The following is a 20,413-nucleotide window of genomic DNA, read 5'->3' as shown; positions in this document are numbered from 1 at the left end:
ACAAAGGACCGAGCCCCCTTTTTTATAGCAAAATCCCAAGTCCTTTCAACATATATTTATAAAAAGAAGAAAAAAAAAAAGAAAGAAAATATAAACACGGGAGCCACTGAGGCTAAATATATAAGGTCTCTTTACCACAGATGGTACACTACGCATTACTAGTAATTAATTAAAATGATATATGTGGGAAATAAATATATACAGAAAGTCTGTGATTGACTTTTTGGAGTGATAAGAAAAGTCTTTGCCTTCTAAATTTCGTTTAAATAATTTACAATTTAGTCCAAATCTGGTAGGGCAAGTTAAAATGACTCTGCGGGGAGGACAGAACGTTCACATACATGTTTAACCTCGCCACTTTATGTGACTGACCACCAGGAGCCTGAGATTTCAGCGGTTGTGGGTGTTTTTTGTAAAATTAGTAGTAAAGGAATTAGCGGAATGCAATACTAATAACTACGTCTTTCCGGTTGTTTTTTTAAGCTACATGATTGAACGTATTTATATAAGTGTACATAGACAGCAAATACCATCGATTTGAATTATTTGTAACTATAAGTATGAGTGCCAACACATTCCAGAGATTTTATAGACTTATTAATTATCTATCCTGTCATGTGCAAATTACTCTCGTGCATTTCTTCATTAAAATACTTGATTCTTCGTCAAAGATCAAAGTAATTTTTTTTATTCCTAAAATGAAGTAATAAGTTATTTTTTGAATTAAAAAAAAAAACACACGGATCACAAGTACCATACATGAGGATATGGATGGGGGTTATAGAATAGAGAATAATGAGCAAAAAAATATAAAGAATAGAGAAAAATGACCCAAAAAATAAAGAATAGAGAAAATTTTACCAAAACAATAAAGAATAGAGAATAATGAGGTGCTAAATATAAAGAATTGAGAATAATGGACAAAAAGTATAAAGAATTGAGAAAAATGGCCTAAAAAATTAAAAAATACAGAAAAAGGAATCCCCATTCAGACCCTCATACATTTTGCTACACTTTTAGAAGTAGAATTAATTTAATTTTAAGTTTCAGGTATTTGATATCTGGTCTTGCGTCATGTTGGTTTTAACGCTCATCAACTGTTGATACCAATATATTTCTTGAGCACAACTGTAAAATATGTTAATACATAGTGTATCAAATTTATTTTGGCACATTCTAAGTTTGTATTCTATGAACTTTAGAATATATTCTTCAACTTGAATAAACATTGGCACATTGTAAGTTTGTATTCTACGAACTTTAGATTGTGTTCTTCAACTTGAATAAACATTGGTACATTGTAAGTTTGTATTCTACGAACTTTATATTATGTTCTTCAACTTGAATAATCATCGGCACATTGTAAGTTTGTATTCTACGAACTTTGGATTATATTCTTCAACTTGAATAAACATTGGCACATTGTAAGTTTGTATTCTATGAACTTTAGATTGTGTTCATCAACTTGAATAAACATTGGCACATTGTAAGTTTGTATTCTATGAACTTTAGATTATATTCTTCAACTTGAATAAACATTGGCTCATTGTAAGTTTGTATTCTATGAATTTTAGATTATATTCAGTTATTCTTCAACATGAATAAACATTGGCACATTGTAAGATTGTATTCTATGAACTTTAGATTATATTCTTCAACTTGACCCTCATACATTTTGCTACACTTTTAGAAGTAGAATTAATTTAATTTTAAGTTTCAGGTATTTGATATCTGGTCTTGCGTCATGTTGGTTTTAACGCTCATCAACTGTTGATACCAATATATTTCTTGAGCACAACTGTAAAATATGTTAATACATAGTGTATCAAATTTATTTTGGCACATTCTAAGTTTGTATTCTATGAACTTTAGAATATATTCTTCAACTTGAATAAACATTGGCACATTGTAAGTTTGTATTCTACGAACTTTAGATTGTGTTCTTCAACTTGAATAAACATTGGTACATTGTAAGTTTGTATTCTACGAACTTTATATTATGTTCTTCAACTTGAATAATCATCGGCACATTGTAAGTTTGTATTCTACGAACTTTGGATTATATTCTTCAACTTGAATAAACATTGGCACATTGTAAGTTTGTATTCTATGAACTTTAGATTGTGTTCATCAACTTGAATAAACATTGGCACATTGTAAGTTTGTATTCTATGAACTTTAGATTATATTCTTCAACTTGAATAAACATTGGCTCATTGTAAGTTTGTATTCTATGAATTTTAGATTATATTCAGTTATTCTTCAACATGAATAAACATTGGCACATTGTAAGATTGTATTCTATGAACTTTAGATTATATTCTTCAACTTGAATAAACATTGGCACATTGTAAGTTTGTATTCTATGAACTTTAGATTATATTCTTCAACTTGAATAAACATTGGCACATTGTAAGTTTGTATTCTATGAACTTAAGATTATATTCTTCAACTTGAATAAACATTGGCACATTGTAAGTTTGTATTCTATGAACTTTAGATTATATTCTTCAACTTGAATAAACATCGGCACATTGTAAGTTTGTATTCTATGAACTTTAGAATATATTCTTCAACTTGAATAAACATTGGCACATTGTAAGTTTGTATTCTACGAACTTTAGATTATGTTCTTCAACTTGAATAAACAATGACACATTGTAAGTTTGTATTCTATGAACTTTAGATTATATTCTTCAATATGAATAAACATTGGCACATTGTAAGTTTGTATTCTATGAACTTTAGATTATATTCTTCGATTTGAATAAACATTGGCACATTGTAAGTTTGTATTCTATGAACTTTAGATTATATTCTTCAACTTGAATAAACATTTGCACATTGTAAGTTTGTATTCTACGAACTTTAGATTGTGTTCTTCAACTTGAATAAACATTGGCACATTGTAAGTTAGTATTCTATGAACTTTAGATTATATTCTTTAAATGACTTGAATAAACATTGACATATTGTAAGTTTGTATTCTATGAACTTTAGATTATATTCTTCAACTTGAATAAACATTGGCACATTGTAATTTTGTATTCTTTGAACTTTAGATTATATTCTTCAACTTGAATAAACATTGGCACATTGTAAGTTTGTATTCTACGAACTTTGGATTATATTCTTCAACTTGAATAAACATTTTATTTGGTGTAGAAAGTTAAGGTGTATGATACTCGTGTAAAAAAAAAACAAGATCCTAGAATAACGGGTTTCAAACCCCTTATATATCACGGGTAATAGGGCGAATGACTTTGAGATGACGAACAGCAATAAGCGCTGTTTTTTGCCTTTTTGTGTTTTTGTGTTTTGTGGGTTTTTTTGGCTGTGCATATGCTGATTTTATGTCATGGATGGATACCCCACATCCTTTCTTTTCTACCGCACTAGTATAAACCAAGAGGTGTTTAAACAGGATAAGTATGTGTTACATAAATGGAAGTTAGTCACGAAAACATTTACGGAGGAGTTTGAAATAACATAATAGCAAAAATAAAGTTGTAATTATGATTTACAAAGGAGGCGATTACACAAAAAAAATCCTTTCATAATTAAATAAAAATGTTTAAAATGGATCAACTAAATGCATCCCCCCCCCCCCTTCCTAAATTTAACGAATTAAAAGTTGAATAAGAATTTAAAGTTGTAATAAAAAGAAAAGACTATTCAATGAGATGAGACGATATTCCAACACAACCATGACAGCACGTGCGAAATTATATAAAATTGACTAGGAGAAGAAATGGATATTAAGAAAACTGTGTAGTATCATTTAAAATTTTAATATCATTTACATTGAAGTGTTATCATTTATCAGCAACAATTAAGTTAAGATTTTGGCAATTAAACCAGAAAAAGACAAGATAGTATAGCGATTCATATTGCCATACAAAACATGCAGTGATACATGTAAGGCACTCATTTGATGACAGAAACATAGCTGCAGCAATTAAGATTTTATTCCTAATCCATAACTGTAAAACATCTGAAAGTGGTCACTGCAACTGCTAAATTTGAGACAATGACACTTTCCCTGTTTTATCAAAACGAATTGAGGAGACTCGGTGGCCGAGTGGTGTAAGTAGTTACTACTGTAATCACTAGCCAGTCAATACTGAGGTTGTGAGTTCGAACCCCGCTCGTGCGGGCGCACTCAACTCCAATCTTAATTGACTAGGATTGCCAGTTTTCCTATCGAAGGTCGGTGGTTTTCTCCGGGCACTCCGGCTTCCTCCACCAATAAAAACTGGCCGCCAAGAAATAGCCCAAAAGCGGTGCTTAAAAGTGGCGTTAAAACACCAAAAATCAAAATCAAATCAAAACGAATTGCTCTTTAAAGAATAATCTAATACTAACAATTGAAACAACATTGTCCCTGTGTTACTCATATAGATGGTATATACACTACGTACATATGAACGAGTTTCTAATGCATGTAACTAATTGACAGAGTTTACTATGGACCGCCGTAGCTGTCTTATGTGTTAAATTGAATGCTAGGATGATGCTTTGTCATTATATGCTGATACTTTGTCATTATATGCTGATAACTTGTCATTATCTGCTGATGTTTTATCATTATATGCTGATACAAGCATACAATTTAACACATAAGACAGCTATGGCGTTCCATAGTTTACTGTATCTACGATAATGATCCTTCAGTGGTATTTTTATACTACTTGTAACAATACAATACAATTAAACAACATACATTCTTAAAGGTTTTAATTGCTAAGATCGTTACTTTATCTTACAGATTAATGAATGATCGAGCGAAAAGACACATATCTGTTTTCAAGAAGTGCCCCAGTAAAGTTTACTTGAGAAGTGATACGGTTTTCTTGAAACATTTCAGAGAAAAACAAAAGTCAAGGCAGCAAGAAATAACAGAAGGTATGGTCGAAGTGATTTGTAAAACGTTGCAGAATTCAGCACGTCTTTGATCTAACTTAAAATAAATGACGGTCATCTCGTGGTTATTTAATTTGGCCTCAGAGCGACATTATGCAATACAGTATGATCATTAAGTAAAAAACTGAAGCGTATATATGACAGTTAAAATAAATCTTTCGCAGTTTAATATCATTCTCCGTAAAGATAAAAAAGGACACTTTTTTTTTCGGCAGCTCAATACTAAGATTAATCCAGTTTCACGCCTTAGCTACAGGTCCATTAGACCAGGCATGTAAAATAACTATGGGCCTCAAAGAATTTATACAACAGTAATAGAAGATGAAGTCAATCGCTTTTTATCTGTATCAAAAATAAGACTACCAGTCTACAATTTGATAAAAATAAAGTATTTTAACAGATTCAACTTCCAATGATTAAAATGAAAATAATAAACTTGCTAAAGTTCTTATCAGTTCTATGCCTCATATGCAGTCTACAGTTTGTTTTATTAAAAAGTCAATACACCTGCGATTAGTGGAAGAGCACAACAACTAGATTTTTGGTGTAATTAATGATCTTAGTAATTATGATTTATGCTGAAGTTTGAATATAATTCAGTCTATTGGATTGTATTCTTGTTCGTTGACTGCGTTTTGCCATCAAAGTTTCAGCAAATGTTCAGGGTATATGTGCCTTGAAATAAGGACATTGATTGAAAGAAAGGATACACAAAAACATCATATTCCTTATATTTACCAAGTTTAAAACTAGATGTAACTGTTAACACCTAGCTTGTTTTTCGGTAATTGCAGTAAACAAGATATTGTGTCTCGCTTTGCTCTTACTAAGGGCGGAGAAATACTCAATCTAATTAAAATATAGAACTCTGATTTAGTTAAACAGATTGAGAAATACTGTGTGGATCGATATTGATTTCTATCCAAAAGCAATATTCACGCCTCGAAAAAGGAATCTTCGCGCTATGAAAGAATTTCAGTTGATACGGCCATAATACATATGCATGTGTTTTATTTCAGGACAAAGAAAAATTTTAGAAAAGAAGAAATATATTATCAGAAAAACTGCTTTTCTTCACCAAAATCTTCAACAGAAATCTCTCGTACCGTTTCGTTGTTTATTTTCACAGATTGGAAATGAAAAGTTTGAGTTGCACATGCTACCAGATTATGTGGAAAGCGTCTTGGCAATGCTCAAGGTGATGACAGGAATTTCATGTTTTAGTAAAGTAATATATTTTTTTTTATGTTATAAAATTTGATTATCAAATATACATGTACGTTGTATCAAAGAAATTTAGAAAAATGAAATATACCAAGGGCGAATTTACATGTAGGTGGGGTTCGCTGCCCTAAAAATCCAAAGCATAGGCTGAAAGTAAAAGAAGTGAGATGGAGAGGGATAGAGCAAACAACATTTCCGGGATATTCTTCCCATTGGAGCATTGCAAGGCAACTACTAGTATCATAGATTTGCTGGGTCCTAGGCGGTCATAGACCCTTGCATATTTTTTACATTCCTACCAACGCAAAATCTAAGATCTGCAATTGTATACAAAAAAGGGAATAATATTTGAATATTGGTTGTGGACTTGTCCGTAGTTTGTCTGATCAAAATGTTTTAAGACAAATCCCAGGTTCACTTTAGAAACTAATACTGTCATGAGTAATTCAAATGAAAAAAAAAACAGAATTAGTACCAACGAAAAAGATATGTTTACGTGTAACAACAGTTATAAGCCGAAGGAATACAGTATTCATCCGAAAACAACTTAGATAATTATACATATTCAATACAAGTCATGTATTTAGATCTTTTGGGTACTTATTTCATACATGTATATATCTATATTTCTTCCTATCATGTCTGATTGCTTGCGATTCAGGATGACCAATACGTACATCAGCTTGATATGTCAAATACCAAGATTGATATAGCAGGAAGTCGCCTTCTGTCAGAGTTACTTAAGACAAACAAGAATATAACAACCTTGGTAAGAATATATATGTGCACTACATGAGCCAAATTGTAATATAGACTTGTTAGCAGCCGATGGATCCCCACATTAGCCAGTAATTAGGTCCTAATATTATATATTCGTTGTATTTAAAAAGGATTAATTTAATTACGCAGATATGCCAACATTTCTTGTTTGACGCAAGATTACTTTCACGTGCCATTTGATTTTTTCTGAATTGAAATTTTCAAGGTTTTGCGTCCTGTACTGGTCTCGACACTGCTGTAGGAACTCTATCTTGAAATACAGCCACCTATATTAGAGTCTAAGACGGGAAGGCTTCATACAAGCAGTTAATAATATGTACTTTGAGTATCCTTTCAATAAAACATTGAATGTAATTGGATCTTAGTATTTTGTCTTATGTTATCCATGTTACTGTTACAATAGAGTAAATTGCCTTTTCCTTTACTCATTCTAATTTAAAATGTGCTTTTATGTGCTTAAGTCCCTTTTTTTGGTCCTCCGAACGATATTAAACACTCAGGTGTTTGATATCTAAGTAAAACTACGCTATTCAAGCCACATAAACGTGCCTGTCAAGATTCAGAAACCTCTGCAGTTGTTGTTTTGTGTCATATCTAGAAAAATAATTTGTTTAGAACTTAGTTTTGATGGAAAATCTCTGATTAAATTTAGTCAGATTTTGTTCAGGCTCCATGCACAATTAAAAAGTTTGTGAACGTATGGATGGGCAACACTGTATTTACTTATTGTATATTCTCTAAAGGTCCTCAACAAGTCTGGTATGTGCGGAAAACGGTTGAAAACTTTAGTTAAACATGGCCAGTTTGAACAGTTAGAGAACGTTGTATTATCAGGTATGTTCACTCTTAGTTTGAGATTGCTCTGAAATCTGACGGCCTTATTAATGACTTGTTGTGGTCTCCATGTCCAATAGTCCAGCATGTCCTTAAAGGGTCGTTAGACGTCAGAGCAGTCTCGAACTAGTTCACTTGTTTCCTGTACGTACAAAAAGTTATGGCAAGTTTTATAGTTACTTTTATGAGGTTGATACAGTCTTTAGACATCGTGATTAAGGTTTACACTTTTGATTAAAAACGTCTAGTTTGGACCTTTGGAGACCGTTGTCATACCATGTCTACTGTCTAGTAAATGTTTACCTTTTTGTTTGTTGATGTTAAACGAAACATTCAGCGACTTTGGTTATTACATGCATAAAATGGAGCGGTTTTGTTGATGGGGAAAGCGAGAGTACCCGAAGAGAATGTTTTGTCCTTGTACTACTATTAAAAATACGCTTTTTTGAAGAAAAAAATATTTCAAAAATAGAAAATTTACTTACTTAAGTTACATTTCTTATTAAGGACATTCAGTGACCTGGGAGTTGCCTTTATAAATTCAAGTGTCTCTTTTAAATTGAAAATATATAGATTAATAAAGTGCACTGGATAATTGCAAAACAGAGGGAAATAAGAACGAAAAGCAAAAGCAGAAAAAATAAGTTTAATATATAAAGAATAAGATGTCATTAACCGCTGTATCTTAAATTACTAGTATGCATAAAGAAAAGTTTACTTTTGTTCTAGGAAACAAAATTGGTGAACATGACTGTGGCACAATATCAACATTTCTCAGGGTAAGAATGATTTATTATAGCACCTCTCGTTTAAATGTAGCCATAGGACTAGAAATATTTGTTTTCTGGATTTCATCGGTTGAAAAATCAAGAAAATTGTTTGCTTCACATCCCATTTTTCAATCTAATTTGATGATATTTAATTGTGGAAATCTTTTTAAATCGAACGTATCTTCTTCGCGCATAGCTCTTATTTTATGTGTGGGTTTTGCTTTTCTTTTAGTCATTAATGAAGTGATTAGCTGTTGAACTTTATGTTTTGGATTTTCAGATAATTTTCCCTTGAGCAAGAGACATTATCTGTTGTACCGTAATTGTTTTGAAATGGGGTGGGGTGGTGGTGGGGTTGTTCCTGCTGAAGGTAAATACATGCAGAAAAAAACTGTTTCGGTCGCCAAAAAAAAAATCTTTTCATTTTAATGTTGCTGTTATAAAGTGGCCTTATATAATTTACTTAAATACCGTATGAGTCCTTTTCATTGTTTCGGGCAATACAGTGACCTGTAATTGTTAACATCCTTGTCATTTGGTCTTTATTTGATTTGTTAGATTGATGGATTGGTGATTGCTTTACGCCACATCAGCACAAAAAGGCTATATCGCGACGAGCAACTCATTGGATAACAAGCAACAACATTTTTTTATCCTTTTTTTCGTCAGAAAGTTATATTTTGTTGAATAACCTTTCATGCCATTGCTATAGGTTTCGTGTTATTAGTGTTACTAATTTGCAATTTCTTTTCTATTCATTAGAAGTCCAAGAATTTGAAACGGTTGTCACTCAGGGCAAATAATCTGGAAGAAAACGGATGCCGGGAATTAGCAGTAGAACTGGGTGTGTATTCAAACAAAATAGAAAATGAAAAAAACGCATGCATTTGTTATATTTAATTTTTCTATATATTCAATAATACTATGTGAGATCAAACATTGGAGAATCTAGAAATTGAATCATTATCATAAAATATGTAGAACCATGCAACAGAATACATTTTTCGAAAGTGAAACGTCAAATCAACGTAAAACAACAAGCGGTCCAGAAACAGTATAGGTACAGCTAGCCTAACTTGGTAAAGACACAACATGGAGAGGAGTTAAACCATTTTTACTGTGATTAAACAAATATTAGTCTGGAACTCAGCCTCTTTTCCACACAGAATATCCCTTAACCCCTCCTCCTAAATATTTACCAAATGCCATTAATACATTTTGAGTGAAGATGTTGATACTAACGAGTTAATCAAGGTTAACATATATTTGTTAGTAACTGTTGTCTTACTCCATGTAATAATTAAAGTCAATTATATATATATATATATATATTTGGCAATCACCAATGGCAGCCAGCAGGGTTTAAGAACATCCGTTGTTCGACATGTTAGTCAAATGCGTTTTGTTAAAATATACTTTTTCACTTTTTTAGTCTTTTGTGAAATGTTGTTTGTGCTGTATTTAGACCCCTCTACCAAGAAATTTGTTTTGAATGCACACGTATAAAAATTGCGGTTTTTATCCAACGCAGTCATAGGTTTGAACGTTGTTTTCAATTTAGACTTATATATATTATATATTTTCTAGGCCAACATAAAACACTGAAGAAGCTTGATCTGAGTTGGAACCACATAAGAAGACACGGAGCAATTGATATATCTAGAGCAATCAAGGTAAATACATTTACAAAATGGTTATCATAAAAAAAGAAGATGTGGTATGGTTGCCAATGAGACAACTCTCCGCAAGAGACCAAAATGACATAGAAATTAACAACTATAGGTCACCGTATACGGCCTTCAACAACGAGCAGAACTCATATCGCAAAGTCAGCTACACAAGGCCCCAAAATGACATATGTAAAACAATCCAAACCAGAAAACCAATGGCCTGATTGATGTACAAAATAATGAACGAAAACAAATATGATATACAAAAACTGTCAACAACAATCGACAACCACTGAATTACAGGCTCCTAAATTGGGACAGTCACATACAGAACGTGGCGGGGTTAAACTAGTTAGAAGGCGTCAACCCTCTCCTAACCTGGGACAGTGGTGTAACAGTACAAGATAAGATCAAACTAATAAAATCAGTTGAAAAGGGCTTAACTCATCAGATAGATACAAAGAAGAAAAACATCTAACAAAAACACAGACCGGACGTGGCAGTTAGAAAGTTTTGAGACTGAAAATCAAGTCAGTATGAAGCAAGATTACATCGTTCCATATCGAAATTATCTATAACACAGGCTCAGTGGTTTGTTGTTTTTTAACATATTTGTTTTTTGTATATTTTGTTTTATTAAAATTCAGGCCATTCATTTTCTCGTTTGAATTGTTTTACATTTGTCATGTTGAAGCCTTTTAAAGCTTGCTATGCGGTTTTGGTTTACTCAACGATGACTTGCTTCTAAGTCATTTGTTTTTGGATTGAAAGTTGTCCCATTGGCCATCATACAACATCTTAATTTTTTTTTTATATTTGATAATAAATCAACTCGTTTAAAACAGAAACTATCATATATTCGTCAAAAGTAGGAAACACAAACACTTTTGTATAACAACTGGGGATCAATGCATAGAGGCTTTTGGATCGGAACTGTGTGCCAGTCAACTAATTGGTACTCCTAATATTTTACTAGTTCTTTGGAAAGGGACGCAAATAATACAGAGAGGACGTATTATATATATATCCCATGCTAAGGATCATGTTTCATATCATTTCCTTTTCTTTGTAGTTTTTACTATATACATGTAGGGACAATATGTGTTTTCAATCTTTGAAACTGTTTAATTAACGAGTTTCCTCTCCTGTATTTGTTTTTTTTCCACTTTAGGAGGCAGAGGTAAGCTTTTTCGTGGTCTACAACGTAACAATCGAAAAACGATACAAGCAAAATTTAGAAATGCTTCAAATTTCATGTATTCTTTAGAGCTTGCTGTTTGATGTGAGCCAATGCTCCGTGTTGAAGGCCGTACTTTGATCTATAATTGTTTACTTTTTACACATTGTGACTTGGATGGAGAGTTGTTTTATTGGCACTCATACCACATCTTCTTATTTATATTCAGTACCGTTTTTTCAGAGTAATACCTCACTTACATTTGTAAATGTGTCTTGGAATGGTTTTGCCTTTGAAGGATGTTCTGCACTGTCAGAGGCTTTGGAGAACAATAAAAATCTCACAGAACTTGATTTAAGTTGGAATAGAGTTCACCCACCTGCATTTCTGGAGTTAATGAAGGGATTATGCAGAAATTCAACACTTCAAAAGCTCAACGTATGTAAGCCTAACAATGATAGAAAGGAGATATAACGGGGTCAATAAAAATCGTAAAAAAAACGTGACTAAAAGAAAAAGGTCGAACCAAGAACAACACTTCAAATCGAAAAATACGAACTTATCACATCAGCTGATTGGATTGCATATATGTCGCTCACGGTACATGTACATTGTAAAATTGTATATACACTTAAAAATTGCAAAAGCACTGTTGTACACATTAAAGTACATTATCAAAACAAATGAAATTCAACATTTAAAATATATTCTAGTGATTTGCATGAATAACCTTAGAAACAATCTTTAATCGTAATGTTGAATATCTTTTGTAGTTGAGCCACAATCCGATTACGCCACCATTCACATCCATTTTCCTTCAAGCTTTATTTGATACTAACTTTACTGGATTAACAGAAATAATAATGGAGGTATAGTAAATAAGTAAAATGAAAGGTTTTTGTCCTTATATTTTGCATGCAGTACCGACTGTAACCAGAGCATACTTCCCATTAGAAAATTACATTGTTATATCCGAGACATGACCCCAAAAAAACCCCACTATATTCGCAGTCAGCGCTCATAACCAGCGAGCTAAATAAGTACTTCCGTAGCTCAACTGATTATCATTTAAGGGATGCAATCCCGTCAGACGTACGAAGCCGATTGATTTTCATATCAATTCCAATCAATATATAAATTTTTTGATTAAAAAATAAGGACCATCGTAAAATCTTGTAAGTACAAGATTTTGGTATGCGACACAGAACACAAATAACACATAGAGGTCAACAAACTGGTTCTATATCTTCACGAGTCTAGTCTAGATTTGGCAAGCTCAAAGATCTTAGGGAGCTACCATTTGATTTTTATGGGAGGGCTAGGATGAAAAATTTTGTCCTGCATTTTTTTTTAGTTGTAATCTCTGTCCTGCCAAAAGTGTCTTATCCTGCCTTTTTTTTTTACTCAAAACTCCTGTCCTGCTAATTTTTTTCAAATTTCATCCTACCCCCCCCCCCCCCCCCCCCCCCCATAAAAATCAAATGGTAGCTCCCTTACATCAATACCAAGTTCTCTAATTGATAAAACAAAACAGAATAAACAAATGATAACTTGTGATGAGGTTCCTGACTTGAAACAGACACATATGGACATGAAACACGTTTTTTTTTTCTACAACTCAACCATCGTACTCTGAGCAGACGATCAAAAGATATATAAAGGTCACCTCTATTTAGAATTTAAGTGAAAACCTAACTCTTATAATTGTCCCGCTGTAGTAGTACAATGTACCTATATGCATATAGAACCTTAATTCAGAGTTCCCTCTTCATATAAGGTCATTTTATCGGAACCGAGGGTGTCCTTTATAGATAGGTTTGACAGTATAAAAAAGATGCGATACTAACCAACGTATATAAAACGAACTTATCATTTTAATTCAAATACAAATAAAACTATTGAAAAATTGCCTTAAATTTCTACAAAAATAAATATTTTTAAATATTTTGTTAACATTCAAATGTTCCTTAGTTTCGAAAACTAACAGATTTATATTTTATATAGAAAATAGTTGTTGACCACGATTTTCCAGAAATATTGCAAAAGATACAAGAACATCAAGAACTTAAAGTTACATATGAGAAAGCTTTGCCTCTACGTGTAAGACCCGATAAACTCCGAATGGAGGTTCAAGGACCTGCAGTGTTCAACATGGATCCTTTGAAATTATTGTATTTGCTGAAGGAAAAGAACCGAGCTCAGGATTTCTTCAATAAAATAAACAAAGACAATAATGACGTTTTGACTATTGACGAAATACAGACACTTTTCACAGTGAGTTTGAATATAACTTTTTACTTCTAAGTAAATATATGTTTATTAAACAACACGAACAATGTACTCACAGGTTAAACGGTGCATAAAAGTTAGTCCCGAGGGTTAGGCGATGTTTCGTGTCTCCAATAATGTATGTAGTATATTAGTTTATGCAAAATAATAATAATAACTAACTTAAAGGTAAAACATATCTACTAGCTCCTAGCAATAGTACTATTACATGTTCTTATAAAATGAATATAAGAAATATTATTAATGCATGTAACAAACACCGCGAGAATACCCTTATCAATAAACAGAATCTGGTCCACGTCCATCATTTGAATTTTGTATATTCCAAAAGCATATTGAATATTAAGGAAAGAACTAATCCACTTCATTGAATAGCACATGGTATAAATTATACTTCTATGCATGATCACACCATGTGTGCTAATAAAATCCAATCTAATGATATGTAGTCTATTATCGCTATTTTACGAAATTTTTCTTTGATCTTGCTGACTGATAATTTCCTTTCTCAGCGGAGTCGAGTGATATAAACAATTATCGCTAGAAACTAATTAAGGGAACACGTGCCGTTGTTAATGAATTAACAACGTTGTCATAGGTAAAATAGCGATAAACTGATTATCATTGGTCATCTCAACTCGATTGCTTTTCTCACTTTCGCCGTACCGGCTCAAGCGAGAAAATCAATCTCGTTGAGATAACCAACGATAATCTATAAGTATACCAAAGCAGATTATACATATTACAGGATATGGGCGTGTCCGTAACCAGAAGTGTAATCGAGAAAATAATGGACTTCATGGATACAGATAACAGCGGCGCCATTGATTTAGGGTAATATACATAATTACATGCTTACGTCACAGCTAAAGATCGACCAATCAGATAATTCGATTGTGTTTATCTATTTAAATAACAGAGTTGAAGCTTGGAAAGCATGGGATCCTGGTTCCGGTTGCTCGACTGACGCGAAGATGAAGTTAGGCCAGGATGCCAGGCTAAAGCTGGGACAAATCACAGGGACTTCGTTAGCAGATCAAAAAAATTGTTGATAAATGTTTTTCAAATCTTTTTTCGTATTTCCTGTAGGATTTTTCATTATACGGATATGGATAGTAAACTGCACATTGCTAGAAAACAAAGAAATATTGATGCCAACGTTATAAACGTTAATAATGTAATACAAATAGACAGGAAATACGAAAAAAGATTTGAAAAAAACATTGATAAGCAAAATTTTTTTCTGCTAACCGAGTCCCTGTTGGACAAATCATATATACATGTATGCAATACAAATTTAAAAATCGGTTTACTTTTTATTGAATCGCTTAAATTTTACTTGAGATCGGTTTTGCAAATCTAATGCCGGATCATATTAGATTTGAATATACAATATCTTTGCAACATCTTTTATTCTAAATTTGATTTTAAAAATGATAATTCCTATACAGTTTGAGGTAAAACCCTGAGAGTACCACTTCCTCAAAATTTGAGCGCTAGGATGTTCGTAAATATGTATAAGACACTGCATATTCTTGTTTTTAAATGAAAAGGTTTATTTTCGATTTTAAGATTTATATGGTGACCTCGGAATGTTTGAGGAGGTAAAATACACATGCGCAATACATGTACTTCAAGAAAAAATCTCAAAAATATAAGAGGCTTATATTTTATTACGCGAATAGCGTGTTTCATCTATACAATACTAGTCGATCACGCCCGAATCAAAACAGTAACATGGTCAAATCAGAACCAAGTCGAAGAGTGTTGAAAGAAAGGTTGTACCATTTTAGGCCTGGCTTAGGAAATAGAAAACCTTTAATGATTGTATCAATGTTGTTTCCTGCCAGCACAGGGCTAGGGATACCTAAGAGATTGTCAACTATCACTTCCAAACAAACCGAGTGCTCAATGTCCCAATGTTTTAAATTAACTTGGAATTCTTAATATGACTGTATTAGTATATTCTACTTTTTTGTTTAAATGTGTTTGTTCAACTTGTTGCCTTTCTACGTTCAATTCTGTCAAAGCTTGTTTAAATTCTAAATTTAATTAATGCAATGCTTAAATAGAAGTCTTGGTAACTATGGCTGGGGATGGAATAGGAGGGTTCGTTTCCGTTAAACAGTAATATTGATTGATTGGCTGTTACGTTATACTTTCTTAAGGATGTTCGCTCCTCTTGTTTTTGATTTTTTGTCAGATATTTGGAATCCTCTTGTTTTATCCATGTAGTGCCTTTAAAAATTTTGCACGCTAACCCCTACTTTTCTTTTCATAATTTTATAACATGTAACTTAAAAAGTCATATTTGAAAATCTTATAAAACTCTTGTTATTTTTTCATTGTTTATGAAAGAAAAAAGGTGCCAATGTTAAATATGTGAAAAATCTAAAGAGAATCATTTCCTATCAAATTTTCAATGGCTTATATCTTGAAAACAAGCACACGGACCCTTAATTTTTTCTGCTTTTTTAGTTCCTTCATTTATATACTATCAATTTATAACGTTCTTTTAAAATGCTTGTTATTTTGAAACAGAGTAGCGAACATCCGATCCTTAACACCCAGTGGCAATTATAACATGTTTTTAGATCAATAAAATGACAGCACACATAATACCATTAAAACCAAGAGGATATCCAAAATGTATGTAATGATTAAATTGAGTCATTAGCGTTTTTTAAACCACTACCATCTCAGGCCCCATGATATGGAGGTGTAAATTTATATGACAAGACCAATCATATTTAAATTGATTAAATTTGATTTTTTTGTGTTGTGTGTTTTGTAGTCGTATTGAATGTCTTTTGTCTACAGTTTTTTTTTTAAATATTATCTCGTCTGTCTGACTTTGTTTGATTAATTATTTTTATTGTCCTTTTCGCTTCCTCTGTTATAACAACAAAAAAAAAAAAAAAAAAAAACCTGCTTAGGATCGAGTTTTGTGTTTTAAATATATTTTGTTAAACATTTGTTTCATATGTACTTATTTCAGAGAATTCTTGGAAGGAGACAGAAAAATAAGAAAAATGTCCCGAGATTTCGCTCGTTCTTCTCGCCAACAGATTAAACAGGAATACAACAAATACTCAAGGTCATTCACTAGAGGACACATCGATCCTATGACATTTCAGTTGAAGATACAAGAACCAAAACAACTACTTCCGCCAATTAAGTCAAGAGAGCCATCTATTTCTCCAGTAATGCGTTAACACGGATCAAACCAATCGTCAAGTGTCTCAGTTTCAAACACTAGATAATAAGACCAAAGCATCACCACGCAACTCTACTATGCTCGTCGGATTAAACATGTATAAGGTGTTGAAAATGAAATCATGGATGCCACAAGACTTCTGTCTTTAAAACGGCTGACCCACAATTTTCTTGTCATAGTCAACACTTACATAAAAGGAAAAACAAGAGTGCACACGCTGAAATGTCTCGCCTTCTTTACTAACCATTGATTTTATGTTGATAGTCCTATATACAAAGCAGGCTTTACTACAAGTAACACATAAACTTAACATGATCCAAGAAAATGAGGTCAAGGTCAGATAAACCAAACGAGAAATACATGTACACCTTACAATCATTCAATAAACCAAACATAGTTGACCTATTGCTTATTGTTTATAAGAAACAGTCTTAAACAAGAAAACTTAACATTGACCAATGAACCATGAAAATGAGGTTAAGGTCAGATGAACCATGCCAGACAGACATGTACACCTTACAATCAATTTAGGCATTACATATAGTTGACCTATTGCTTATAGTATCTAAGAAACAAACTTAACCATGAAAACTTAACATTGACCAATGAACCATGAAAATGAGGTCAAGGTCAGATGATACCTGCCAGACAGACATATACACCTTACAATCCTTCCATACATCAAATATAGTTGATCTATTGCTTATAGTTGACGAAAAACAGACCAAAACACAAAAACTTAACACTGAGAAATGAACCATGAAAATGAGGTCAAGGTCAAATAAAACCTGTGAGACTGACATGTACATCATAAAATATTTCCATACGCCATTTATAGTTGACCTATTGCATATAGTATTAGAAAATAAATGTGGATAGTGCATATCATGGAGTTATAAAGGGACATAACTGAAGAATGGTAAAAGTGACGCTACCCAAATTTGAACTTGATCTGAGTTTTGTGGTGATAAGCATTGTGTGTAAGTCTCATATAACATTTGGTTGAGGCTAACTTAAGTAGAGAACAGAAACTAAAAATTCAGCAATTTTTCTATTTGTAAACACGCATAACTCTAGAACGGTTGTGTATAAGTTTTATAACATTTGGTTGAGACAAACTAAAGTTAGAGAACGGAAACGAAAAATTCAGCAATTTTTATGTTTATAAAGGGACATTTAAGAATGGTAAAAGTATTGCCACCAAATTTCGTACTTAATGTGTATTATGTAGTAATAAGCATTGTGTATAAGTTTCATAACATTTGGTTGAGGCAAACTAAAGTTAGAAAACAGAAACAAAAAATTTGTACTTGATCTTAGTTTTGCGGTATTGAATATTGTGTATAGGTTTCATAATGTTTGGTTGGGGCAAACTTAAGTTACAGAATGGAAACTAAAAATTTTGCAATCTTTCAATTTATAAAGGGGCATAACTCAATAATGATTAAAGTGACACTACCCAAATTCAACTTGATCTGTGTTTTATTAGTGTAAGTCAAAATTAAACATTGCATTGTATAAAGCATTGATTGTAGTTGATTCAACTATAATCATGGACAAAGGAAGATAACTCCAATTTAAAAAATTACTTGATATTTAGAAGAAAATAAAAATTTTGCATTTTTTCCATTTCTAAAGGGACATAACTCTAGAATGGTTAAAGTGACACCACCAAAATTCAAAACTGATCTGTGTTTTGTGGTAATAAGTATTGTGTATAAGTTTCATAACATTTGGTTGGGGCAAACTAAAATAAGAGAACGGAAACGAAAAATTCAGCAATTTTTCCATTTGTAAAGGGGCATAACTCTAGAACGTGAAAGTGACGCCACCAAAATTCCTTCTTGATCTGTGTTTTGTGGTAATAAGCATTGTGTATAAGTTTCATAACATTTGGTTGAGGCAAACTAAAGTTAGAGAACGGAAATGATAAATTCAGCAATTTTCCATTTGTAATGGGGCATAACTCTAGAACGGTAAAAGTGACGCCACATTTTATAAGCGCTGGTGTCAAATCGGTAACTTGTAATGCATGCAGTGGTAGTCGTTGGTTGCTGACTATCTTTATTTTTTCGTTTATTGTTTTGTACATACATCAGGTCGTTGGTTTTCTCATTTGAATTGTTTACATTTGCCATGTTCTAACTTACTATACTGTATCGGTTTAGTCTATTGTTGGAGGCCGTACAGTTACCTCTAGTTGCATGCTTACATCTATGTCATTTGGTCACTGGTGGATACATGTAGCTGGCTTATGAAAAAATAATCAGGGACAAAGGAAGATAACTCCAATTTTAAAAATTACTTGATATTAAGACGTGTTAGAAGAAAATAAAAATTTTGCAATTTTTCCATTTCTATAGGGGCATAACTCTAGAACGGTTAAAGTGACACCACCAAAATTCACCCTTGATCTGTTTTTGTGGTAATAAGCATTGTATATAAGTTTCATAACATTTGGTTGAGGCAAACTTATGTTAGAGAACGGAAACTTAAATTTTTGCAATTTTTCCATTTATAAAGGGGCATAACTCTAGAACGGTTTAAGTGACGCCACCAAAATTCAAACTTGATCTGTGTTTTGTGGAAATAAGCATTGTGTATAAGTTTCATAACATTTGGATGAGGCAAACTCAAGTTAGAGAACGGAAACCAACTTTGGGACGTACGTACGTACAGACGGACAAAGGTAAAACTTAATGCCCCCACCACTACGGCGGGGGCATAAAAAACCATTTTGCAATCATACCATATCTGAATTTTTATATCAAACAATGAACCATGAATATGAGGTCAAGGTTAGATCAGGTGTGGATCCAGCTATTTTTAAAAGGGATGTTCCAACCCAGGATAAAGGGGGGTTCCAACCAAACATGTATATCCCTATTTAAAAGCATTGATCGTCAAAAAAGGGGGATTCCGACCCAGTAATTTTACATGGGTTATACACATGATATAGGGAAACTTAATTTGTCCTTACTGAGGAAACATTAAAAGTTAGATTTGATTACAATTAAATGAAATGATTGCTCTTCATAAATACTTCCAAAATATCAAATGAAAATAGGGTGTAACAAGCCAAATTTTCTTTAAAAAAAAAACAAAACCCAAATTGTCCTATCAATTTCTATATAATTACAATCTGCCCTTGATTTTACAATGATTTATTTGGACAAAATATTCAAAAACAACTTACTTAGTATTGATTATTTGATAGTTTAATCTTTGAATTTCAAGCTTTAGATGTTTTAATGTAAATTGAATGATGCCTGGATAAATGTTTTTAAACCAAAAATGTATTTCAGCAAGAAGGATTCTCAGAAAAAGACATCCGATCTATCTTAAACACGTAAAATAAAACAAAATGAAATGTACTAGCTTATCCTGATGTTCTTTCAATGGTCAAAGGATGGAGAGTAATAATATATATATATACTAAATAAATACAATGTAAATCAATTTATTTTGATTCTACATGCATAACATGGTCATGGTGGTAATACAATAGACTTATAAATGTAATTATATA

The 20,413-nt window shown here is 32.3% G+C and overlaps 1 protein-coding gene across 1 annotated transcript; it reads left to right on the top strand.

The window, feature by feature from the left end:
- Positions 1 to 8,864: 8,864 nt before the first annotated feature.
- On the top strand, positions 8,865 to 16,882 carry LOC127715977 (leucine-rich repeat-containing protein 74A-like). Its single transcript, XM_052222080.1, has 7 exons — positions 8,865 to 8,901; positions 10,119 to 10,204; positions 11,622 to 11,816; positions 12,152 to 12,247; positions 13,383 to 13,652; positions 14,416 to 14,501; positions 16,666 to 16,882. Exons 1-7 carry the CDS (start codon positions 8,865 to 8,867, stop codon positions 16,880 to 16,882), a joined length of 987 nt encoding a protein of 328 aa, XP_052078040.1.
- Positions 16,883 to 20,413: the final 3,531 nt, after the last annotated feature.

Source organism: Mytilus californianus, unplaced genomic scaffold (genome assembly GCF_021869535.1).
Source record: "Mytilus californianus isolate M0D057914Y unplaced genomic scaffold, xbMytCali1.0.p SCAF_9, whole genome shotgun sequence".
NCBI lineage: Eukaryota > Metazoa > Mollusca > Bivalvia > Mytilida > Mytilidae > Mytilus > Mytilus californianus.
The sequence above is the reverse complement of the archived record's forward strand: the minus strand, read 5'-3'. Positions and strand labels throughout refer to the sequence as shown.